The 27,264-nt window shown below is 33.6% G+C and overlaps 1 protein-coding gene and 1 pseudogene across 1 annotated transcript; one reads left to right on the forward strand and one right to left on the reverse strand.

Annotated features, from left to right (window-relative positions):
- Positions 1-197: 197 nt before the first annotated feature.
- On the forward strand, positions 198-15,541 carry LOC128215381 (uncharacterized). Its single transcript, XM_052922069.1, has 4 exons — positions 198-205; positions 1,268-1,618; positions 2,144-2,354; positions 15,338-15,541. Exons 1-4 carry the CDS (start codon positions 198-200, stop codon positions 15,539-15,541), a joined length of 774 nt encoding a protein of 257 aa, XP_052778029.1.
- Positions 15,542-19,334: 3,793 nt separating this feature from the next.
- LOC128215382 (uncharacterized) lies at positions 19,335-25,788 on the reverse strand (annotated as a pseudogene).
- Positions 25,789-27,264: the final 1,476 nt, after the last annotated feature.

Here is a 27,264-nt window from a genome sequence, read left to right on the forward strand (position 1 = left end):
GAAATCATAAGTGCTCTTGGTACTCTTCCAGCAAGAACAGTGTTAACATATCTGAACACAATGAATATTTGCTGTTGTTGATACAAGTACATGCACAAAATAAATTAATGTTACTTTTGGTCGTGTACAGTAAACATTTATCGGGAAAACGAACGGATTTCTATTTGGCTATTTCCTTAATCCACAAATGGTCCAAAATGGCGCCGTATTGTTTAAGTGATAGTTCTAGTTGATATCAATATATATATATATATATATACTCATAGACAGAAAAGGAGACATTTAAAGCTTAAAGTCAAAATAATCTTAAATTCAATATCAGTAGCCAAACGTTCAAACAAAAACATAAACCCCGTTTAATGGCACAGAAATAGAACACAAAAAAACACAGAGAAAAAGAAACATGGGACAACAGCACAAAACTCCACAAACAACACAGTGCATATATACTTGATAAAAAAGCTAGATGTTTTGATCAAGGATTGTTAGGAATGGTCAGTAAGATGTATATTTAAGTAGCCTGATGATGAAGTTGATTTCGGATAGTTTAGTATCGTACGTATCGATCACGTATGTATCATATCTATGTTTGCTAGTCATAAATAGTTTGTTTTTTGTAAATATTTCATGGAGTAATCAGCTATCAAAATATGACACTTTTTCACATAAAAGACATTTCAGAATTGTGAATAAAATTACATTGATTTTACAATAGGTTTACGTATGTATAGCGCTGTTCTATATGCTATAGGGTTAGGTTTTCAAAACTCATATTGTTAAAGTTATGCAAAATTTCGCAACCAAAATTACTCTAGAGGGAAGATGAATGCTTTAGTATTATACGAGCCAACGAATATTCAAGTTACAAAGTGCAATAACGTGATTTTATACGGTTGCATAACATATGTATCAAGATCGCAGCGACGTCCTCGTACACAACGCCCAATGCCAAATGATACTGAATAATTCTGTATTTATATCTGAACACTAAAGAACTTGTCATGTAAGTTCTTAAAAGTATCTCATTTGGTGAACTTTAAATAGAGAAATGTTTTTTTTTTTTATGTACAAATACATTTATTGCGACAGTAACCTACGTATCGTTTACGGGAGTTTAAAGTGTTGCAATTCAGTAACGGACAGAGATATTAGGTAAAAACTTGGAATGAAAGTCTAGCCGGCTTATTTCTATATGATAAAATAAACATAAACAGTATTTTTAAAGCTGGTTAAGAAGATGTTAGGGAGCGACAATTCCACCAAGCAGTGACAATTTACCCAATTATGATGAACTGTCCACAGGGTGGTCAAGTGACCCTGCACTTTTGCCTAAACTTGCCTTATCTGATATTGAGAAATATCTAATACATAGCAGTCATAGAACATCTGACTCTATGAAAATGGAGTGCTACAGGCAGTATATTAGAGGGCTGATATTTTATAAAGAAAAATACGTCCACAAAGTTATGATTAATACTCTCTCTGAGTCTAGCAGCCACTGCTATGTAAAATCAAAATGCCATCCATCCATGAAACAGGGTTTCCATACCCAATGGGTCCTGATGACTAAGGGTACCCATCTGTTGATCATGAAAGCTAACTGCACTTGTCCAGCTGGGTAACTAAATAAACTAATAGCTTTGTTGTTTTATAGATATATACCAAGAATAACAAACATCAATTTTTGCATAATGTTTACTGTTTTATTTCGTAGAAATCTGTTCAAACACATTAAATAGCACATTCTATAGAACGGATAATTAAAACTAAAATAAAAGAAGCTATACAATAACAAGACGAGATACGCGGAAATGGATGAACTGTTTTATTACTTAATACATTTAAGACATCCAATGTACAAATAAGCAAACGTGTTTTCCTACCATTGGCTGTAATGTTTGTTGCTGATGCCTGGAGATCAGGGTATTACTTGCTGGTTATAGAACATGTAAAGTGAAGAAGTCTTTCTCTCTCATATATAAATGACAGAGCCAATGGATTATGATTAAGCAATTACAAATATGATACTCATGCAACTGTTTCAAAGGAAACTTAATTAACATGTGGTCACCAGGCATAAGAAATCAATAGATTATACACCTGATACCTAAAAAAGTGCATATATAAATGGTACTTCTTTCAGCCTTGGTGAGGGATGCACACATATTGCAGGGTTGTTGTTTGCATTAGCAGGGCATGCTGCTGATTCTGACGATACAGCATGCACATCCAAACCATGTGGATGGAATAAACCCAGAAAAAGGAAGAATGGTGCCAAAACAATTGAAAACATCACATTTAAAAAAATAGGGATAAATGATGCAGAACAAAAGTGTAATCAATTCAAAATACATGTAAACAATTGAACAATGAAAAGTTATCACTATTTAGTAGTAAACTTGCTGATAGGCTTGGAAATAAATCAAATGCAGTATTGTTTGATTTAATTTCACCTACTGAAAATGATGTTCCTGTTGAAACTGATTTAAAAATAGCAGACGAAGTAAAAGTAGAAACATCAGAATTTATTACTTATAGGTCTGACAAATACATAGATTTGAGTAAAACTATAAATGAAAATCAGATTTTCGCCAGTGATTTTTTAGAAACACTATCTGTTTGTGGTGGTGATGTTGTCGAGGAGATTGAGATGAGAACAAGGGGTCAGCATAAAAATCCATTATTGGACAAGGCAAGAAAGGACAAAATTACAGCATCTATATTTCATGATGTTTTGCACAGAAAAAAATCAACATAACCTAACAAACTAGTTGATAAAATTGTGTCAAAATTTAATGAAATTGATTTTTCAAATATTCCTGCATTAAAATGGGGCAGGAATATGGAAGTTGTAGCTAATAAACAATTTAAAGCTGTTTTTAAATTTAAACATAAGCAGACTGTAAAAATATTTGAGCATGGCTTGTATCTTCATCAGCAATATTCATTTTTTGGTGCTAGCCCAGACGGTCTTATTTTACAAAATGATGACAAGTACCTAGTCGAGGTAAAATGCCCATACAAATGGAGATACAAAACTGTCACTGAGGCATGCAAAGACAGTGATTTTTGCTGTACTACAGATGAACAAGGTGCCATTGCATTAAAACCAAACCACAGTTAGTATACACAAATTCAGGGCCAAATGGGAATATCTGGGATTCAGAAGTCTGAGCTCCTTGTTTACACAACAAAATATTTGACAATCAGCTTCAATCCTGATTTTACGAAAAATTGCTAGAGCAGTTAAAGGAGTTTTATGTTAACCATGTGCTTCCAAGCCTGGTGCAATGTAATTAAGGGACATGTCTTGTAAAAAAAGGTTTGTTTCCAGTATCCCTACCTACCCTCACTTTATCCATAATCCAAAGCTTATTTAGCCTTTCCTTTTTAAAATGTGGATTTCTTTTTAAGGTTTTAATGTAAGAGGATAAGGTCTAAGAGGCTTTTGCTATTTCTGAGGTTTTAAAAATCATACAGGTGACTAGAAACAAACCATTTGTGGCCTTACAGAACATCAAATTAAGTATAATTCAGCATATATAAATGAATACAGTGATCCAAGTAATAGCTTTTGTTCAATAAATCAAATAAGATATCAGGTTTAAAGATGCACTCTTACTCCCAGATAAGATTGATTACAATTAATAATATTGTTTCATTTTCCAAAAAGAATGAATAAATGTTGAAAACAATATTTCTTATGAAGGATACCAAGTTTAATTTGAAAGAAATGAGCATAAAACATGGTATTTCTACCTTATGAGACTATAGTAGACCGCAGTAAATCTTTTAGCATTCACCGATGGTTACAATCTTGTTATAAGTAAGTGTTGATTTTTTCCATTAAGCATTATTTAGTAAGAAGACAAAGGTTAATCAGTCACAATTGATGTTTGTTATACATGTGTATGTATTGATTTTGAATAAGAGTGTCGCAAATTATCATCACAATGCAATGCAAATTAGTTCCTAAAATACAATTTTGAATACATGTTACTGTGCATTTTAAAACATGCATACTTTTCATTTCCACTTTATTTTCATCACTTAAATGGTAATGATAAAAGGTGCATAATAATTTTAACATCTAAATCTGCACTTCTGCATATTTGTGTGTTTGTTTTAGGGGAAATTCTTACTATATGGACCTTTATATTTAAATATTCTCTAATAAAAAGTGGTGTGAAAAGTAATGGCACATTTTAGTGAGTACATACTTATGATGCACAGTGTTATATGGTGTCAATCAAAACATGTACTAGAATTTAAAATACATGTATAAGTAGTAACAATAGCAAACAATGTACAGTATGTGAAGCCATTATGACAATTTGTTTTATACCTTTGATTATCATTGTTACATTTATATATATCAACATTGAAATCAGTATACAAATAAAATGTAAAGTAAACATTAGTTTATAATATATTATGTTGGTGGGATTTACAAATACTTCACCTATAAATGGATATTAAGGTACTAATTTCTGAACAATTCAGTGACAATTCAAATTATGAAACAAGGGGTGGTAACAAGTTAGTAAGCCCCACATACAAAAACAATCATCAGCAATTTTATTTAAAACAAGTGGCATGACACCTTGAAGAATTCTGAAATTCATAATTTGTTCCATTTTCCGTTCCACATGAATCCTAGCTGAAGCAGTTCTTCTTGTTAAGTTCACCTCTTCTATTGTAAACTGTTCCTTTGTTTTAAAAGGAGGGCAGTCTAATTTTACATCTTTTTTTACCAAATCTGGTTTCAAATGAATTAAACCCTTGTTCACCATAACAGCATCACCTTCCTTTAGCTGCTCCAACAAGCCACTTTGTCTGGTTATTTCAACACCTGACGCAGATCAATCCCAGTGTTTTGAAATTAGAAAAACTGCACCGGTCATGTTTACACCAACAAGTACTTAAAATGTGTTATGTGACTCATAGTTAGAATAGGTCAGTGACTGATTCTCCAATGAAGATGGTCTCTGAACAAATATTTCAGTACAGTCTAACACAATCCTTGTATCACTAAATGCACTAAAACAAGGAGGCACACGTTTTTGAAGTACATGAAGTTCAGGAAGGAATACTATAGACTGCAAGTATCTGAACATATAAATTATCCAGGTATGAAATCTCTTAAACACTGTACTACTTGCAACCTTAAATCTATATTCGAGATCTTTGACCAATAAACCTAATCTTAACCTCATCTTAACCATAAGAAATTCATCAATTGGTCTATGTTTTTGCTTCCGACCTGTTCCACTAGAAAGCGTATTGTCATCTTACTCAGTAAGAGTGGTAAATAAAGCTTCAAATGTGTGTTAGTTTGGAAGTCCTGTATAAAACTGTATCTTTTCCTTAGAATGTTGGATGTCTTCTATAGTAATCTCAGGTTTACATGTTCCAAAACCAACATCACAGGTTTCAGGCTTAATATACATGTGCACTTGATTCACATCTTTGTGCTGTCTCTGCTGATTGAGTATCTCCAACTGCATTAACCGGATTGCTTAAAAAAGGATAACACATATGCTATTCAAGTCGGACTTAGTCAAGGTAGCATGACATACATGTAAAGATAGTTATTTAACACAATATAAATAGTCACCAAAAATAATATAGAAAACAACATAGAATTAAATATCCTGTTAATATATCAGTCTTCGTCTTAACTGGGTTTCCCGAAGCCCAGGACAAGTAAATACTGTCAAAGTTCCGAGGTGGTTGCCCGAACGGGCTAGTGCATTTATCCGAAATCTGTTTTAATAATTTCTTCAGCAACAATTCATAAGTCCTGATTGAACGTTAACATTATAATTAAATTTGAGCTTATTACATTTACGCATGAATTGGTTGTTTTGGGCAAGTAAAACTGTTCTTGAGCAAGTAGTATTCTTCAAGTACTTGCCTAAAAGGACAAGTGCTGAATTTGTTTTAAGGCAATGACTGGTATAGTAAAGGTATTATCGTGCATAAAAAATGCATCTTAATATGCACTTCTCTCCTTCTGAGGTATAACCTCTGTTAGTGTGATTTTAAAATTATTACCATTACTTTATTTCATTGTATTTGAGGAAATAATAGGTACATGTAGCCTGGACATTTTCTTTTAATTCATATGAGAATTTTAAAACTTATTTTCTCTAGTATTGTATATGTGATATAATAATTTATTTTACATATATATATTCCGACTCGATTGTGACGAAATGCAACAGCTTAAATTAAGTGAATTGCAAGCAAGCTTCCTGGGCAAATCTTGTACCGAGTGTTCAGAAGAGTGAGGGGCTACAAGAGTGTTCCCTGACCTGGGATCGAGCACATGCCCTCTTGGTCGAATAGTGAACATTTTACCTCTGAGCCACCCTTCCCTTACTCAATAAACTTTAATATCATGCATACTAAATGTTGTATTATATTTCTGCTGCAGTTTGAATACTTAAACACAACATATAACCTATGAAAAAACTTCAAGTTGTTCCCAAGTCTGCAGATCAGAAGTGGCTGAAGAGCTAGGGAAACTTTTGGATGAATTTTCCGGGTTGTCAGTTGATTTATTATCACGGCGTTGAAAAGATACACCAACAGCTTTTGAAATTATAAAAATGACAATTTATAATTGAACATTATCAGAGTGCACAACAAGTTATTCAGCATATGGATGTCTATGATAAGATAACATTAACTTACATAAATAGGCTATACTAAAAGTAATGCACCAGTCAATTGTACCCCCCCCCCCCACGCACACACCGGTCTGTGAATTATAATTTCTCACTAAGGAGCCCCTAGCTCGATTCCCGGCATCAGCACAAATGAGCTGGGTTTTTTTTATGCCAACGGTGGGGGGGGGGGGCGTGCAAGAGGTAGTGTTGTATCTGGTTTTCCCCACATCATGCCTACTTTACAGCTATATATTCAATTCTCGAAAATACAAAACGTACTTGAAATAAAACTCTTCTCGATTTAGTTGCTACTGTCTTTGGTCACTGTGTCAGGTTATCTGTTGGAATCTTATTGCGGTGAACAGAATTAGGCCCAACACCATCAAGAAAGTGTTCCGAGCAGACTCGTGTATATGCTGTAGGTTTCCAGTTTTTACGACTTATCGCTAGAATCCATGCACGTCTGACAGACTCCTTTGTTGGTAGCTTGTGGAGAGTGATAATGTTCCCAGAAATACCTAACTATCCACTGTAGTTGTGGCATTCTGGCATACAACAGTAAAAGCGTCCCATGGTTTTCTGTATGTTTAGTAATACCCGGAAGTGATCGATTCCTACCGCCACAGGAAACAACTCGTTCAAGTGACCGGTTTCGGAAATCCGGAAGAGGTGAACCCCAAAGATTAGGGATCTCAAATCTATCCACAGACGAGGGAATACAACCTTATTAATAAATATCTCATACAATGCAGTTATAGTGCGATTTCAGAATTAAAAGCATCATTGTACTAAACACTGGGAACAATTAAAGAAATCATTATAAGTAAGACATTCCCGACATGTATTTGCTTAAACATTAAGTGGTCTTCCAAATGATTACAGAAGTAATTTCTTTAAAAAGAAGACGTCACACCGCTGGACCTTTCCTGGAAGTCCATATACGGTTTTAATGATAACACGAACCTGCAAAATGTTCATAAAATCAAATCGCTGAATGATTAGGTTATTTAAGGACTCCATATTCAACCTTATATTTTGTATCAGGAATTCATTATCAAAAACAAGGAGGAGAGAACTCTGGGTATTGCCGTCATATCTACGGTTGAAATCAAATCCAAGCAATTCATTAAGTTTATCTGCCCAACTAGCTTTTGGAAACATTTTAATTCTTCGAACTTTCTTTTAAAGTGACACTCTTATTCATAACCAGTAAATACACAATGTATAACAAAAATAGAATTTGGTTGATTAACCTTTAACTACTTACTAAATAATGCATTTACATAAAATATTTTTTAATATTTTAATTTCTCATATACCCATCATGGGCAATTTCGTACTGTCACACACTGACAGTACCGTTTTGAAAGGTTGACATGATACTGTCACATAACACGCGCTTCTAAAGATAGGCATTTTTTGGTTTCCCAAGACTGAGGTGGTAAGTGCTTATTATCCATCGCCTTAAAAAGGCGAGGGGATATAGTAATTGTAGGCGCGATTCCGTGCGTGCGTCCGTCCGTCCCTAATTCATTTCTTTGCATCTCCTCTTACATTTCTCATGCGATTTCTACACAACTTTCACAGATTGATGATCATAAAGTGAAGCAGCGCTTAATGTCGGGCTTTTGCGATTCGACCATTTTTGAAAGAGTTATAGCCCTTTGTTTATTTTACATTTAAAATTGGTTTCTTCGCAACTCCTCTTACGTTTTTCATGCGATTTCTACCAAACTTTCACAGATTGATGATCATAAAGTGAAGCAGCGCTTATTGTCGGGCTTTTCCGATTCGACCATTTTTAAAAGAGTTATTGCCCTTTGCTTATTTTACATTTATAAATTGTTTCTTCGCAACTCCTCTTATGTTTTTCATGCGATTTCTACCAAATTTCATAGATTGATGATCATGAAGTGAAGCAGCGCATTTGTCGGGCTTTTGCGATTCGACCATTTTTGAAAGAGTTATAGCCCTTTGTTTATTTTACATTTAAAATTGGTTTCTTCGCAACTCCTCTTACGTTTTTCATGCGATTTCTACCAAACTTTCACAGATTGATGTTCATAAAGTAAAGCAGCGCATATTGTCGGGCTTTCCCGATTCGACCATTTTAAAAAAAGAGTTATTGCCCTTTGCTTATTTTACATTTATAATTTGTTTCTTCGCAACTCCTCTTATGTTTTTTCATGCGATTTCTACCAAATTTCATAGATTGATGATCATGAAGTGAAGCAGCGCATATTGTCGGGCTTTTGCGATTTGACTATTTTTGAAAGAGTTATTGCCCTTTGCTTATTTTACAATTAAAATCTGTTTCTTCGCAAATCCTCGTACGTGTTTCATGACCAAGATTTAAATTTGACTCATAGGTTATTAATGTGAACATTCTTATTTTACATTTATAATTTGTTTCTTCGCAACTCCTCTCATGTTTTTCATGCGATTTCTACCAAATTTCATAGATTGATGATCATGAAGTGAAGCAGCGCATATTGTCGGGCTTTTGCGATTTGACAATTTTTGAAAGAGTTATTGCCCTTTGCTTATTTTATAATTAAAATCTGTTTCTTCGCAAATCCTCGTACGTTTTTCATGACCAAGATTTAAACTTGACTTAAAGGTTATTAATGTGAACATTTTGACTAACTTTCATGAAGATACAGTTATAGATCTGATCTCTATCAGTGTTAACAGGCTTTCTCATAAATTTGACCTGGTGACCTATTTTTTGACCGCATATGACCCAGATTCGATCTTGGCCTAGAGCTAATCAATATATACATTGTGACTAAGTTTCATGAGCATACATCCATAAATGTGACCTCTAACGTGCTAACAATTTTTTCCTATGATTTGACCTGGTGACCTAGGTTTTTACCGCACATAACCCAGATTTAAACTTGCCTTAATGATTATCAATATAAACATTCTGACCAACTTTCATGAGGATATAGTCATAAATGTGACCTCTAGAGTGTTAACAAGCTTTTCCTTCAATTTGACCTGGTGACTTAGTTTTTGACCGCACATGACCCAGATTCGAACTTGACCAAGATATTTTAAATATTAACATTCCGACCAAGTTTCCTAAAGATGCGTTCATAAATGTGACCCTTATAGTGTAAACAAGCTTTTCCTTAAATCTGGTGAACTAGTTATATACCCCAGATGACCCAATATCGAACTTGTCCAAGATTTCATTGAGGATAACATTCTGACCAAGTTCCATTAAGATTGTGCTAAAATTGTGACCTCAAGAGTGTTAACAGTCAAATTGTTGACGACTGACGACGACGGACACAGGGCGACCACCATAGCTCACCTTGAGCACTTCGTGCTTAGGTGAGCTCAAAAGCTACAGGTGTTTATCAAGGAGTGTTATGTACGGTCGGTAAAATAAAAAAATACGAAGGTTTAAACAAGTTTGAGTGCACAACCTCACTCCCAACATTTCGAATAAAAAAACTTATATGGTAAAGCTTATCAAAGAATGCATTGACTTGAGGAAACTTAATATAAAAAAAATAATCATAAAACTATAGGTAAACCCAAAGTAATTATATAATACCATTCAGAGTAGCTAATACAAAAAAACTTTTCAAGGATATGATGCAGTTAAAGTGACATTCTTATTCAAAATTAATACGAATCTATTTATAACAAACATATGTTTTGACTGATAAACATTTAACTACTAAAGCAATAATGCATTTGTGGAAAATATTAACTTGCTTAAATACTGTGTTCTTCTATGGTCTCATATCAAAGTAGATGTACTGTGTTTTATGCTCATTTATTTCATTTAAAACTCGATATTAGACATAAGAACCATTGTAATTGACAATTATTCATCCTCTTTGAAACGTTAAAACAATATTTTTTAATTGCGGTAAATTTTATTTGGGAGTAAGATTGCATCTTTCATGTGTTAAACTATAAAAAATCCCACACATTTTGCCTTAGTATATAAGTTATAATGCTGTGTGATAACTGAGCGTCAAAATGAAAAGCACCATTGTCACGGTGGAGAACCCACGTGACTCATTTGGTAAAGTGCACGGCAACAAATGTCAACAAGTCTCGATTCATATAAGGTTTTTAAAGATAACTTTCTTAATATTTGGAGAATTTTTGTGCAATAAAGACCATAAACCGCGCATTTAAGAGCTCTATCCACGGTAATAAAGTACTTTCTCTAATATCCTAAAGTTTTCCGTAAAATCTTGACCAACTGATTTCTCAGAGTTGAAATCTAAGGCAAAGTACACGGCTTTTGACAAATCTATCGCTTTATTTCATGTTAGCCGTAAATAATTCATACACAAATCATATTTTAAGCAAATTTTATGTTTTTTATAGTTTTCAGCGTGTATTGTTTAACTTCTAGTTATTTCAAAGGTAAAAATGTACTAAAACCAAATTGATAGAGTACACGGACATTTTACGATTATAAAGTACACGGTCATTTTAGTTTATGTTTGAGAGTGCGGTTTACAAACTAATAGTTATATAAGCATTTTCTATTCGTGAAATCAGATTGTATAGTGTTTAGTTTTTATTTAAGTTGCATCAATGAATTTTGCATTATAACGCACACCTAAATAACTAAATATTTAGCAATCATATTTAATGAGGAGTTGAAAGATAGTCTATGGGATAATTTTAGAGAAAGTCTGCCATTATAAGTTCGATTACTTTTAAATATGCAAATCAATACAGAATCATACATACATTTCTTCAAAAATCAGATAGTTTTACTTATAAGTTATAATCTGGACTGACGGCGAATAAAACAAATCTGTAGTTAGCGGCCCGTTTGTGGTGATTATAAATTTCGTGAATGTTCCTATTTTGATGTAATATAAAACAATAAAATAGGCACATCACAATTAGTTCATATATATTTCCACATTTAAAGCATATTGTTCATACCTTTCAGGTAACGCTGAATCTTTTATTTGGTTCAGTCTGAACAAATATTATCTGATCTACATCAGTAAAACTGCGGTCGTTCGAACAATACAGACAGGAACTCATTGTAAAGATGGAGGCTCGGAGTTAGATGGAAAACAGCAAGGTGGAATGAGAGCACACTATATAACCAACTTGCAGGCTAGGATTAAGGCTTGAACATCTAGGTAAGAGCTGAGCATGGAACATTAGAATGTTCTAGACTAAAGGCTGAAATGTGATTACAAACTAAGTGTGTTTCAAAGCTTGCTAAATTATATAAGTACATGCAGTTAAGAGTTTATAGGACATCAATGGGAAAATGACAACAATGCATCTCTAAACCTTGTGAAAATGTGTTATGCTCAATCCGTTTTCATACTAAATTAACACAGCATTTTTTTCAGAACTGTTAGACAAATGAACATTTTGCAAGAGCACCATTTGGTAACAGTACGTTTTGCTATTTATCTTAAAAAAAATGTTTAACTCATCAAAACGTTATTTTAACTCGGCAACATACTGGAATGCACTTCTAACTTGACCATTGTGTCCTGATTAGGTGTTACTGCCACGCAATGAGTGTTTGATCGTGTTATCAGCGTCATAAAACTAAACGACCCTGTCCACTGAAACACGGACCACATTATTATGTGAAAAATGCAACCCCTAAAAACGTTGAAAACACAGTCAGACGACGGCAAATCTTAATCTCTACACGAGGGGAGTCATAATAAAAGTATAAGAATGGTAGAATATTCTTATTTCTCTGCGAAAAAATAAAGCTAAAAACTAACCTGTGTCTGTGTAATATACTTTCCCGCAAAAACGATGGCAATTGACCAAAATTCCTTCTATCGTGGTCTACTAGATGTTGTTTTTTTATTTTGAAATGCCATTCCGCATTCTTTGCATAAAGTCGGAGTCTTCATATTCTGAAATGAAACAAATGTCACAAAATCATAAGTCCATCAAATCAGCTAGCAATCGAAGATATTAAAAGTACAAGAACACTTTTCTTTCTCAAAATTGACAATATGAACAGTTATTAAGCAGTTATGTGTTACTGTTTACCATGTATGATGAATACAGACACGTTTTACATATACGATACGAAAAAGTAGTGAAACACCCTTTACAAAAACTTCAAGCCCTTTATATGTCAATTGCGAATATATTGTTAAAATACGGGACTAAATTTTAGTGTGATAACACATGTTTCCGTGATTCATGAAAATGAGCCCATCATTTTGGCGACTCCGTCGGTCTAACTGTTAAAACGCGTTCATTCTTCCACTGCCACTCCATTACAATGCGTCTTTTCAAACATGGAGCAATGTTCAATAATGAATTTGAAAAATAGAAATAATAAATAAATTTATAATAACTCGTTTTAGCACCAGTCAGTGAAATAATGAGTATATACACTGAAGGTTGTAAACGACCGTGTACTTTATCAAACCTAAAATGTCCGTGTACTTTATCAATTTGGTTTTAGTTCATTTTCGCCTTTGAAATAACTATAAGAAGTTCAACAATACACGCTGAAAACTTTAAAATACATAAAATTTGCTTAAAATAAGATTTGTGTATGAATTATTTACGGCTTACATGAAGTAAAGCGATAGATTTGTCAAAAGCTTTGTACTTTGCCTTAGATTTCATCTCTGAGAAATCAGTTGGTCAAGACTTTCAGAAAAACTTCAGAATATTAGAGAAAGTTAGAAAACTGCGTACACACAAAGAGTTGTTTTATTAAAACAAAGTGACGTCAAACACTGATACATTTTCGAGGCGGTTATAAAGATAACTCATCATGGGCAAATATTTAATAAAATCAAAGGACTGAACGCTTTGTTATGAAAGGACGCCATATTAAACTTTATATTTTCTATGAGGAATTCATCATCAAATATCATTATATTGTTATTATTCAAAATCCAGAAGGCAAGTACTCTTTAAAGTGACGCCGTTATATTCACGGTTAAGCTATTAAGATCGAAGCAATTCAGTGGGTCAAATTCCTGCTGGAAACATTTTAATTTTACGAATTTTCTTTAAAAAATCACCATAAAAGTCTGAAAGAGCAGTTCTGTTAGCATTCGGCGATTTAAGACTTCTACTGTACTTTGATATACTAATGAAATTGTCATCAATACCTTTTGAGAACGTTTTCCATAATTTATGATATTTGAAACCCTAAATCAGAAGTTTTTCCGCCAGGAGTGTACTGCGACAGCGGAAACTTTTGACTTTGCATATGCTAGCTAATTTTATCAATAGTGCAATTTAAACACCATATACATGGACACGGCCTGCTGACGTTCTCGATTTGAACACGATGTTCCTGTACTCATTCGATACTTTATTGTTACTCCAGTTTTACCCACAGGGGCAGGTTGCGTTGTTTGACACACCACGCCCCCGGCGTTTTTTTATCATTTTTATAAAGAATATGATGTGGTAACTGAAACTTGTAATAACTGGCATAAAAGTTATATTTTATTCTATTACCCTGAATTTCCCTATATTTGCCGACATGACCCTGTTCAAGAGGCCAAAACTTCGTCAAATCTCAACAAAACTCTACATGTTTGGACTTTCCTTGTAGAGTTAGCGTAAATCTTAAAGAAAATGTACAGTTTTACCGAAAACAAATGTAATTTCAAATTCGAATTTTATAAAACACCTGTGAAATGGAAGTCAATTGAAGTCTCACAGAGCCGTGCACACCATTTACAAGCTTTGTTTTGTTTTTTATATATATGCCGGCATGAATATTGCGCAACCGGAAAAACTTTACGGCTCATGCGCGAGTGGTGCCCAGCTATTTTCAAAGAAATTTATGTGATGCGGGGACTCACTATATGTTCTACACAAAAGAAGTTTAAACGTAAACAAAACTATTTCTTTCTTTATGAACGTAAATTCGTTTGATATTTGATTGTGGCTGGTTTATTATTAACATGAAAATGTAATTAATAATAATCTGAATTGGTTCATAATGGAAACGATAACGATGACATTGAATGATCAGCAATATGAAGCTATGAAATAAGCGATAGAGGGACACAATGTGTTGATATATGGACAGGCTGTTTCTGGTAAGACGCATCTCGTGAACTTAATATATGAACAATTAACGGAGAAATACAAAAATGTTGCCGTTACTGCTACCATTGGTATTGCATGCACTTTGTATAAACAGTTGAATGCAAGGACACTGCACAAGTGGGTGGGTCTTGGAGACGGACGGTATGATAAACAAACCCTACGATCTGTTGTTCAAAGTAACATAACATTTCAAGATGTCCATCAACGAATAATCAAGACTGATTTGCTCATCATTGACGAATGTTCAATGCTAAGTGAGAAGTTGTTTGAATGTCTTTTTGAGGTAATGAAAATGAAAAATGGAGATAAACCATTTGGAGGAATGCAGGTCATATTAGTTGGTGAGTTAATGCAATTACACTAGTTTCAAATCCATTATATAATGACAATGGAAATTTTGCTTCTAGAGCAATCTGTTTGAATTAATTCCACACAAAGTTGCTCTGAAAGACATCTTTATGCAGAAAGATAAGGAGCTTGCCCATGTTATAAATGAAGTATCTACTGGTTTTGTCAGTGCATCCTCTATAGATTTTATCAAAACACAGAAGCGTCCATTAAAATGTAAAACTGTAAAACTGTTTGCCAACACTTAACAGGTTGATGACTTCAACAGACAGCATATATTAGAAAATGCAGGTGAGCAGTTTGAGTTTAAATCCAGTGATTCTGGGGCACAGAAACAGCTGGATAGGATTATGGCACCAAAAGTTTCATGGATCAAGGTCGGAGTACCGGTTATCTTGTTGCGAAACATTTCCACTACTTTAGTAAATGGACTCAGAGAGAAGTCGTTGCCTTGAATGAAAATAGACCAGTGGTAAAGTTCCCATCAGCAGCCAATTGTATAAACAGATTTACCCAGGGTAATATTTTACCGGCGGTAATTTTCTGGTAAATTGACCGTAAGCAATTGTATAAAACAAAATTAAGATTTTACCAAGCTATTTACCGTGAAGTCAGTCAACACGTGTTTGCCAAAGCCAAAAAAGGTTTAAAGATAACATGAATTAGCAAATTCTTCATAAAAATCAAAGCACAGAAAGTTTAGTTATGAAAGGATGCTATATTCAACCCAATATTTTGTTTCAGGTATTCATCTTCAAAAACAAGAAGGCAAGTGCTCTTCAAAATATTGCCTTTATATCCACGGTTTAAATAAAATCCAAGTAATTCATTAAGTCTATCTGCCCAACTACCTGCTGGAAACATTTTAATTTTACGAATTTTCATTAAAACATCACCATAAAATCCGGGGTGAGCAATACTATCAGCAATGAGCGATTTAAGACCACTATTGTACTTTGATATGAGATTATAATGACCATTAACAAATTTTGAGAAAGTTTTCCTTAATTTAAAATATCTGAAACCCGGTTTTAGAAGTGTTTGCGTCATAAGTTTACTGCGATAGCTGAATTTTTTATTGTATTTTTTTTTGTTAGTAAATTTGTACGCAACTATTTCATAATTGTGATTATGAATAATCAATTTAGGCTTTTCAACAGCGGAAGCCAGCAGAGCCAGTGTGATGTTAGAACATATAACAGAAACATGATTAAAGACACCAAAAGCAGTGAGATAATAATGTTTTTTTTTCTTCTGTAAATTATCAGTATACTGTCATTTGAGTGAAAGCAAAATGTTAATTACTGGTTAGTTTATTGTGAAAGCCATCATTTCTTACCGACGCTCTTGTTAACTTATCTTGAAATTTAAAGAAACATTGGCCTCTCCGGAACGCCGTCATCCCCCTCCGCCCATATTTCCATATCCACGCCAAATATTCATTAATCAGCCATTTAAGATATGAAGCTGATTTTCACAGACAACATATAATTTTAATGATTACAAAATAGTTTTACTTTTCTTTAGATTGCCACCATTGGAGGACCAAGGTTATATGACAAATGTGCCGTCAAGATGACATCAAAAAATGAATTTCATGGAGCCGCTAGTGTATTATTCGCTGTTTAACATTGCTGATTCTGGTTATTGGTTTCTACATAAGAAATGACTTTGATTTTGAATTTAAAACCATTTATAGTTTAATGACAATAGAAAATAAATGTTACACTCCTTGTACATATACTTTATGCTCCTGTAAAATGGAAATATGGTGACTATATGAGTAAGTACTTCTAACACTTAAATTTGCCATCCACAATGGGACAGCTTAGTTTTTAAAGTGTTAAAAAATATAATTAAATAGTGTTGACAACAACATGAAGAGATCATGTTTCATTCTATTTTATTATAAACAGAAACAATGATGACATATATAAGCAGACACTTAAAATAATTTCGTTATGCTAATTATACATGATTGCACTTTTAGTGCCAAGTTAAGGTTACTGCAAGCCTAAGGGTATGAAATTAATTATACATGTTACAAACAAGATCAAAGAAAATGAGTTAAGATCGTTTGGTCATTAATAATAAACATAACTGATACCAAAACAAATGTCGCATACCAGTATAGTTAATAATCTTATGAATTTGCAAAGTGGTTGGATGCAGCATTTTATTAATGGAATTCTTCAAGAATTGACATTTCACATAGGATATATACAAAATATCAAGTACACTTATAATATGTGTCTGTATTGACACTAAAAGAATCAGTGATGTTTGCTTACATAAATTCTTAATTTCAGCAAAATTTCAGTTTAAAAAATAACAATGGACTCCTAGCTTTAATTAACAAATACATGAAAAACTGGAACAATGGTACATTTTAGATTTAAGATTTTAATTATTGATCACTTTAATGAGAATCAATTCTATGAAACTCAGTGCATCATTTCTATAACAAATTGAAACTGACTATAACTCCCTTAGGTGTCAGCTTGAGAAAAACGGACGATGCCATTAAATTTTATTCAAAGATATTTTTTGTATTTTGTGTAATCAAGTATAATTGCTTGTCAGTTAATTTCTGTTTTCAAATTATTCAGATATATTGTGTCATTATGACTTGCATATCATTGCAATAATGTTCGCATTTTCCTGCGGTATTCGCTGACGGTTTTGTATGAAGTAAAGAGTAACACCCCTTAAAACAGAATAAACCTACCCCTTAAAGTGTTGCATGTGTTTTATTGATTAGCCACTGAGTAGCTTATAAATACTTTGTACTGTTTTGTTGAATATTTACCATGTAACTGTTTGGACCGATTTAATGAATTTTGTCATTAAATCTGCCTTTAAGATTACTTTTTTTTTATAAAAATGGAATGTGGACTTTCATTTTTTTATCAAAAAGATACCTCCAATATGACAGCTATGCGGGAAAATGACGTCACTCATTGCATTATGGGACATTTTGGTAAAATAAATTTACCGCCTTGGTAATTTCTTTTATACATCGTATTTACCGCCATGGTAATATTACCACGAGATTTACCGGTGGTTTTACTTACCGAGGTAATTATTTACCATTGTTAATACAATTGGCTGCTGTTGGAAAAGAAATGCAACTACAGAAGCTTGAAATCTCAGGTAACTAAATTATTAAGCTTTGTCTAGGTCATAAGTCTTCATGGACATCATATTGAGGTATCACACTATTGGTCACAGACCCTACGTGAACAATGAAAGTGTTGATTTTTTCCTTGGAATAACAGAGCTTGATGGTATGTAATGTGTTCATTTATTTGCAAAACTATATATAAACAAGGCTCTAAAAAAGTTTTCTTGGAAAACTCTGTAGAATTGTTATGCAATGATTGAATAGTCCATATATCCGTTTTCTGTTAGAAAATATATAGATATTTTCTAATACATAAAAGCAATGTAACTTATCTAATGATATGCAGTAAAACTGATCTTCCTTAAATAGGGCGCTCAAGTTAGAAGAATGTAAAAAAATCCTTTTTAAATTTATTTTAATATATTGGTGCATAATATACCTACTGCATAAGATTTCACGTAAGAATAATGCAGCAAATTACATTTTTTTACAATTTAAAATGTATATGACAGTTTACAAAGATTGCATGCATGTAAGCTTGTTTGATTTTCAAATTGTTATCATATCAATGAACACAGAATACATGGTAATAAATATTTATCTATAGGTTTCCTTCGTAAGAACCATTGTTTTTGACATTTATACATCCTTTTCTGCAAATTAAAATAACTGTATTAATTGTCCTTAATCTTATTTTGAACTAAGAGTGCAACTATAAAATCTGAACATTTTATTGTTTGAAGACAGATCAGTTGATGTTGTTTTGCGTTTCTTGGAGTCTTGAGGATTCTTAAAGTTGTATGGTAATGCTGCTTACTCATTTTTTCCTGTTGAAACTGTCCTCTGATTCAAGATTATATTATTTTAAGCTGTTCGGTACTGATAAGAGTTTGGATTAGTATTAGCTCCAAGGTAGGTAGACCTTTGTTGGTTGAATCTCTTTTCGATTATGTCCGAGTTAACTAGAACTGGTGTTATAAAAATTGGCCTTGAAGTTGTGAAGATGTATTTTGAAAATTCAATGAAACCAATTATGCAGGAATGAATATATTCGTGGCATTGTCATGAAAGTATTGATGGTTTCTTTTTTTCTGACGAGTTTCGAAACATTTTCAGTTGTCAAATTATTTAGCAATTTCTTGAAGTTCTAGTAGTTTTGGGTCGGTTGAATCTGTTATTGGGTTTCGATCGTGAAAAAAGTGTATCAATTTTTATGTTTCTCTAAAAGTTCAATTTCTCTATTCAAAACTTGCCCCTTATCTCCAAGGTATTTCCTATATTGGGTTATTAAGTTGTCTGAGTCCAAGACATTTTCAGCTAAATAATTTCTCATCTTTGGTTGGTTTGATGGGTATAGATGTTCATTGGTAAGTTTACGGTGCATTTGATTTATCCCACCTATGACAATCAATAAACATTTGCCATTGAATAGGAAGTTCTGATGGAAGAGTCAAAAGCCTGGTACATTTTTCACCAATTCCACTTTTGAGTTTATTATTTCTTATTGTCTTGAAGGTGTGGGATGGATCCATGATAAAGAACATTGGTTTCATACTGCATGGAGACATTGTAGAAAAAGTAGAATATGAACCAACGTTCATGTTAATAAAAGATATGTTACTTTGTGCGCCGTCCATACAAGTAAAATTCACAGACAATCCAAAACTATAAAGTTTAGCTACTGAATCCCAAAACAATGTTTAAAGTTGTAGAGCTCGAATCCCCTTAGTTACAAAGTGGGCAAACGGAAATCTAAATCCTGTGAGCCCAATGAAAAGTAGTTGAAGAATATGTGTCCCAAGCGCTTTCTGCTGTTTTCCTTTCCGTAGACGTTGACACGCATTCGCCTCTTCATCGACATCAACGAGGTCATCAAGCTCAATAGCATCACCATTTTTAGTTATTTGAATGTCTTTTGGGATAGCCATTTCGTCAAACACCAACCCTCCTTTATATCCATCCTCTGGAAGTTTGTTCTGCTCCGCTTCAGCCATCATCCATTTAAGAGCCGCTGAGTCAAACCCACTATTGTGCTTCACATTGTTTTTATATAATAACAAAACTGATTTAGAAGGTAAAAGTAAATGTCCTCCTGCACGAAATTCTTCATATGAATGAGGACTACGACATAACCATTTTATGCATGTCTTTATCATTTTTTTTACCATCTTCTCCCATTTGGATATTTCTTTTTTTCTTTTTTCGCTTGTTCTGTTTAAATTTCCGACATTTCTATATTATTTTGTGGTATCCAGCTGAAATCATAGTCTGGTTTAGATTTGTTTGTAATGTTGACATCATTTTCATCACTGGCTTCAGTTTCAGCTTCAGTGGAATTTTCTGTTGAACTAAATGTCATTTTGAGACATTTAACACAAGCTTTTTTGTTGAAAGAAATGAAATAACACAATTACACGAAATTGATCGAAGTTTTCTTTTTGGGGAGCTTTTGTATGCAGTAAAACGTTATAAAATGTTGAAACGTGAGCATAATACAGTTGACGTAACAGTGATTGCTTCACACAACAATTACTTTTGTACTATAGCAAACACAGTCCGTACACTTGTCTTGTTAAAGGTTTATGTTTGGTCAACATAAAGCACTTGAAGTGGGATAGTGGTGCCAACCACTTCCTCAGTGGGGTTGTATCTTACTGTACTTATTGCTCTTGTAATTAGTTCCTATTTGACACATGATGTAATCATCATTTTCCTCTATAGAGTTGAAATTCTGTGAAATGTCTATCCAGTTTTCAAGAATGGTTGGCTCAGGGTTGATTTTTACAGCGTTATCCTTTATAGAATGTTTTTGTTGTTGTCTTGTCCGTTTTGTCTAGGACATGTGAAGCATTTGGAAATACATGCAGTACATGCAGTGTAAACGGTGGCTTAAAAGATCCTTGCTTCTAAGTTCCCCGGATTCCATCATTTCAGTTGAAAATGCTTTATATAGCACATTGCTTTCAATGGTTTCAGATGGGTCCTCCGCCACTCTGGAAAGCAACCTTAATAAACAAAATTGGCAGTTTTAATATGGATGTACTCAAAATCAATCCAAATCAAATTCATTTAGTCTATGGTGTGGGATTTGGAAGCATGTCTCTCTAAAGCGAAAAGTTAAAAATATGATGCTTTATGCATTTTGTTGTACCCCTGGTCAGGGTTAGCTTCATGATTGTTTTAAGCTGAATTGTGATACAAACTTTAAGTTTCTGTAATAACTTTTGAGTCTCATGGGTAGTTACTAGCACTTGTATCTATGTTGAGAGGCCATGAGAAAGTATATACCTCATGTGAATCAAAGTAACAATCTCTTCAAAGAAAGCCTACACCTCTCTACTATTTAGCAAAAGGTCATGCAATACCTTAAATATTAAAGCGTTTTAAGATATTCAAATTATAAAATGAAACATAGAGGGTACACATGTTGCTGGACAAAATACCATGTATATCAAGTCTGATAAGCCTGGCATTAAAGGGACTTGCTATTTTCCAGTGGTCAGACATAGATAGAATAATAATGTATGAAAGGTTATCAAGAAAATGTGATTCGAGAAAATGCAAAACTTTTGAAAAGGTTAAGCTATGCATGGAATGTGTATTATTTAATCTATGCACTAGTCAATTGTAACCGAGTCCCCCCCCCCCAAAAAAAAAGGTCGGGGAAATGGGCCGTGTTTTTACCTTTCAGGTGACCCCGCAGTGCCGCATGAATGCCGTGGTTTTGTCTTCGCGCAAGATAATGCGTGGAATGGGCCTTACCTAGGGCTCCTGGGGTTCGGGGCATTTGTCGGGGATTTACCATCAGTTTGTCCCCACAGGGCAAGGATTTTACCCGGGGTTGGCTGGACCGAAAGTCAATGTCCCCGCTATTACCCAGATCTGTGGGGGTGCTTATTTACAATTAACTGGTGCATTACAGTATTCTGATGTAATCACAAATCGTAAAATTTGGAAGTACTGAAATAAAATGACTAAAATCTCAAATGCGACATAGTTTAAATTATTTTGTAAATGCAATGGTAAGCGAGTTCATTAAATAAAGTAAATGCAGGTAGTAAGGGGGGGGGGGCGACCACTTCATCATTTTTCACAGCAGGTAATGAGGAATGCAGTTTGTACAAAAATGATATAATATACAGTAGGAATTTAAGAATCATCCCAAAGAATGAGCCTTCAAAATTTTTGTTTGTTGTACTTTTCGTTGATGCAATAAAACAAGAACATTCCGTTGGGCAAAAAGGTTTTATTGGACTTGTCTAGGTGTTTTATTACATACACTTTTCATAATTTCATATATATTGTCTGCTAAACATATTAACCAATTAGCAATTGTCATAGTGTTCAAGAAAGAAAGACTGGTTTATATTTTTTTGATTTTACTTCAAATTTAGCGCACTGCAGCGTTCTGCATTAACAGTTTACAGAATGGTTACCTGTGTGAATCTTGAAAAAAACTGGGAACCACTCGCGCATGCGCCGTAAAGTTTTTCCGGTTGCGCAATATTCATGTCGGCATATGTGTAAAGAAGTAAACAAAGCGTGTAAATGGTGTGCACGGCTCTGTGAGTCTTAATTTGTCTTCCATTTCGCGGGTATTGTGAAAGATATATGGTATATGTTAGGCATAAAATGTTTAATTTGCAATGCCAAAGTGGGATAATACCTTTTAGTCTGGAAAATTTGGGTGAAAATAGCGGGTAGTTGGTTCGTCGAGTAACGTGTTTCATAAAATTCGAGCTTGAAATTACATTTGTTTTCGGTGAAACTGTACATTTTCTTAACGATTGACATTTACTCTACAAGGAAAGTCCAAACATGTATAGTTTTGTTGAGATTTGACAAAGTTATGGCCTCTTGAACAGGGTCTTGTCGGCAAATATAAGAAAATTCAGGGTCAAGTCGTCACCCTTTACAAATATAATAGAATAATTATTATTATTATTTTTTTTTTCCAGTTAATTATGTACAAGTTACAATTACCACATCATATTCTTAATTAAGAATGATAAAAAACGGTGGGGGCGTGGTGTGTCAAACCAACGCAACCTCCCCCTGTGGTTTTACCAAGAACTGTCCGTGCATGGAACAAACATCCTTCCGCGTCGTAACTTAACATCCGTATCTTCCGTCAGTGAACCAAATTAGGTTAACCCTTTATAAATCGTCCTTGGTCGGAAGCAACAAATCAACTATAACCGCTTGACATTTAAATCAGCTCTTTTAGTTTTACCAATATGGTTTTACCTCACCTCCGTGAATGTAGCTTTGTAGAAACATTTTAACATGTCCAATGTCTGCCTTCTCTTTGGCAACACGCACAGTGCCTTGATGACAAAGGCTCATTTAATAATTCCAACTAGCCAAAATTATAATTTATACATACTTGAAAATAAATATCATCAAAAAAATACACTGCCATTAACATAAAATGAAATTTGAAAAAATCAAAAATACCCTATACTGTAATATGAAACAAGTGAACAATGTTCGCCCGGCGAAAATGTAAACACAGACCAATTCTCGTTGAAAATTATAACTTCTTCGTAAGCTACAAACAAAATACCTGGCTCATATATGCAGTGGCACGTTATATACAGGTTAAAACCGGTATTCTTGTCGAGAATAAAACAGTATACGACGAAAATGCGAATTATCACAAGCGCTAGCCAGACATTGTTCTGTCAAAATGACGAAGTACCCGGTTCGCCTTAATCGATTAGCAAAAGCGACCGAAGGGGAGGGAAACATCGGAAAAAAATTGAGCGTTCCAGTGGTTCCCGCCCTTCGGCCGCTACTATCGTCTCATACAGTAGAAATACCGTAAATATTTCTGCATCTTTCTTTAAAGTCTCTTTCAAGTTAAACTCAGTTATCCTTCTTAAAGAATGTTGTTTTCGATATTCATTCCCTTCTTAAAAAAATATTGTTTTCGATATGCATTCATCATTTTTGGCATATTAAAAGAATACAATTAATTGTGGTTAATCTTATTAGAGAGTAAGAAAGCATCTTTAAGTGTTTTATGTTTAACACTTCTTCTTAGTTATTTGGTCAAAAGGTGTTGAAACCGGAAAAACTATTTTGTTGACGTTTTTAGGAGTTCTGTCCCTTATTCGAGCTTTGGTTTATAGACCTTAATGTAGAGAATTATTAAGGAGTTGAGGCAATAATCCCGCTAGAATCAGTGTGTATACCACGTGATAAATTGCGTCATAAATGCTACGCGGGAAGGCAAAATTTGCTTCGCTAAAGACTTTTAACAAAGATAACTTCACTATTTCCTCATCATTTTAAATGAAACATAGAGCAGTCTACGCGGCTTACCGAGCTCCGCCTTTGGTCTTTTACCAGAGTTTGATTGAAGTTTAGTTTCTTCGAACACTTCGGCAAACCAGTTCACAATACGGCCGACTGTCGGAGCATTGTCAAAACAATATTTTGGAAAAATATTTGTCGAAGTGTTTGATGAATCTAATGAACTTATTAAACATTGGTAATAAAATAAAGGCGGGGCTCTTTCAGCAACAAAAACTGCACTTTGTTTTATTAAAAAAAGGAGCACTGAACAAAAAGTTTTATTTGATTCTTTATTCAAAGCAAAATGTTGGCTTCCGATGTAGCATACGTATATAACGTTATTTATCACGTGATACATACACACTGAGAATAGAGGATGCTTTTACGCTAACTTTTGCCATAAACCAATGTTGCCTAAATATTTCGTCAAAATATGAAAAAATAAGTACTTATTTAGCAGAATTCTGCTACTTAATTCAAATATGGTTCATTTGTTTATTCGTTTAACGGATATATGTACCTAATATAAAAAAAAATATATATTGTCGACAGATATATCTGAGTGTAGCAAACAGGCAGTATAGGAAATTCCATGCACAAATATAATGAAATTCAAAAAGTATTTAATATTGACATTGCACAGCTATACAAGTTTGTTAAGTGTTCATCAATTTCAGACTTCAACTGTAGGTAAGACAAATCGAGTTCTTTCAGTTTAAATGACATTCAATAATAATTATTTATTTGATTTATAATAGTTTGCAATGATTTCTGCTAATGTTCTTTAAAGGCCGTTTGTATTTCTCTTTAAACACAAGCGGCAAACATCAAGTTTTGGCAGCGTTTGCATTTTTTGTAACTGTTTGTTGTTCAAGCAAAACTGAATTCATTTTATTTAAATATTGATAAAAAGTGGTGTTGGTGTTATTTCCATTACAAAGTCCTTGCCGTTGGCAGAACATCTTTTCAGTTACATCACTGTTAACTCGTGAAGGAACGATATAGTTTCTTGCAGAACATAAAAATGTGTGGTAAAGTTCAATGAACCCAGTGATACATAAATTGAGGTCGTCTCTAGTTTGATCTGATTTAAGTGTGTGGTTTTTTCAGATGAAGATGTTGTTTCATTCTTACCGTGCTTTTCCTGAAACAAATTCAACGAGTTTAATCAAGGCATTCTTTTAATATTCACTATTTTCCGGCATTGATTTTCTGGAAATATTTCATCAAATATAACATACCTTTATCAAGTACTGTTTCAGCCAAACCGTTTCTCATTTTAGATTCCTGTGTTAGATAAAAATGTTCATGTGTCAACTTTCTGTGTATGTGTAAGCTGTTGGTATCTGTATCCCATTGAAATGCATTGACCAAGTGTTCCCCATAAATGCAATATTGATATCGTAAGTTACGGACGCATATTTTCCTATCACCACCTTTAAGTTAATTGTTTCTCAATCGTTTTATAACATGGGAATAGTCCATTATAAATGTTATTTTTGGATCTGAGGGTGACAAAATGTTAATGGTAGAGAACTTCTTATCTAAAGGACTTGTATTTTCACAGAACATTTTTAAGAAATCTTGGTTTGTTTGTGCCCCGTCCATAGAAATAAAAGTTACTGTAAATCCATATACATAAAGATATTGCACAGCTTTCCAAACAAACAAAATGAAGATCACTTGGTTTGTTTTGTGATACGGGAAAAACTGGAAAGTGAAAACCATTTAATCCAAGGAACAAAAATTGAAATACATGCATGTGTTGCTAAATTCTGTTCTTTTTTGCCACAAGATAGACCAGTCATGTCTTTGTTCACTTTATCATTATCTATAAATCCTATTAAACGATATCCGCCATTTTCTCTTGACATGCAAAATTCTTCCTGAAAAGACATCTCGTCAATAATTAAAATCCAAAAAAAGATTTGTCGAATGACTTAACTTTACTGGCTTCTTCCTTCATCCATTCAAATATTTTAATGTTAAAACCAGACGTTTGCAAAATATTGTTTTTATATAATTGTAACGTCCGACCTATGGCAACAGAAATGCGTTTTGCTAACGCAATTCATCGTACGCTTTGTGCCATTTGCACCATAAGGAAAGCATTATACTTAAGGTACCTTTGTTCCATCGCCGTCCATTGGGATCCATTGCCATGTGTTGGTCTTGTTCTAAAAAAATTCTAATTGTATACCTGATTTGTTGGGTATTATTTGTTTTAGTACATTGACCATGTTTTCGTGCTGTTGTTGTACTAATGTGATAGTGTTAGCATCTTAGTGATTTCATTTTCATCAAAAGTAGTGTTTGTTATGTTAAAGTGACCTTTTGTGTTCTTTAATTGTGTTTGTAAATTTTCTGTTTCATTAATACTCGTTTTAGCTATTTTTGCGGGAATTGTGTAATCGTTTGAAAATCATATTATGTTTTGCAATTTCTACATGTCTTAGAAATATTTGTTGGTGGTGTAATTCTCTTGCAAGTTTTTGATCTTAATATTTTTTTCATTGTAATGATACTCGATGAACGTTCACACGTTCATTTGGAAGAAGACCATTTTGTGAATGCTTACCACTACATAATTCAGTTAAGAAACGATGGAACATACATCTTGGATAGAGGTTTTGTTAAATTAAATTCGTTTGATATCGTTCCAATTAAACTTGTTAATTACCGACAAATAAAATTCATGTGCCATTGGAATTGAAATTCATTCTCTTTACAATTTAATATCCATTTACCGAATCG

This window comes from Mya arenaria, chromosome 13 (assembly GCF_026914265.1).
Source record: "Mya arenaria isolate MELC-2E11 chromosome 13, ASM2691426v1".
Classification (NCBI taxonomy): Eukaryota; Metazoa; Mollusca; class Bivalvia; order Myida; family Myidae; genus Mya; species Mya arenaria.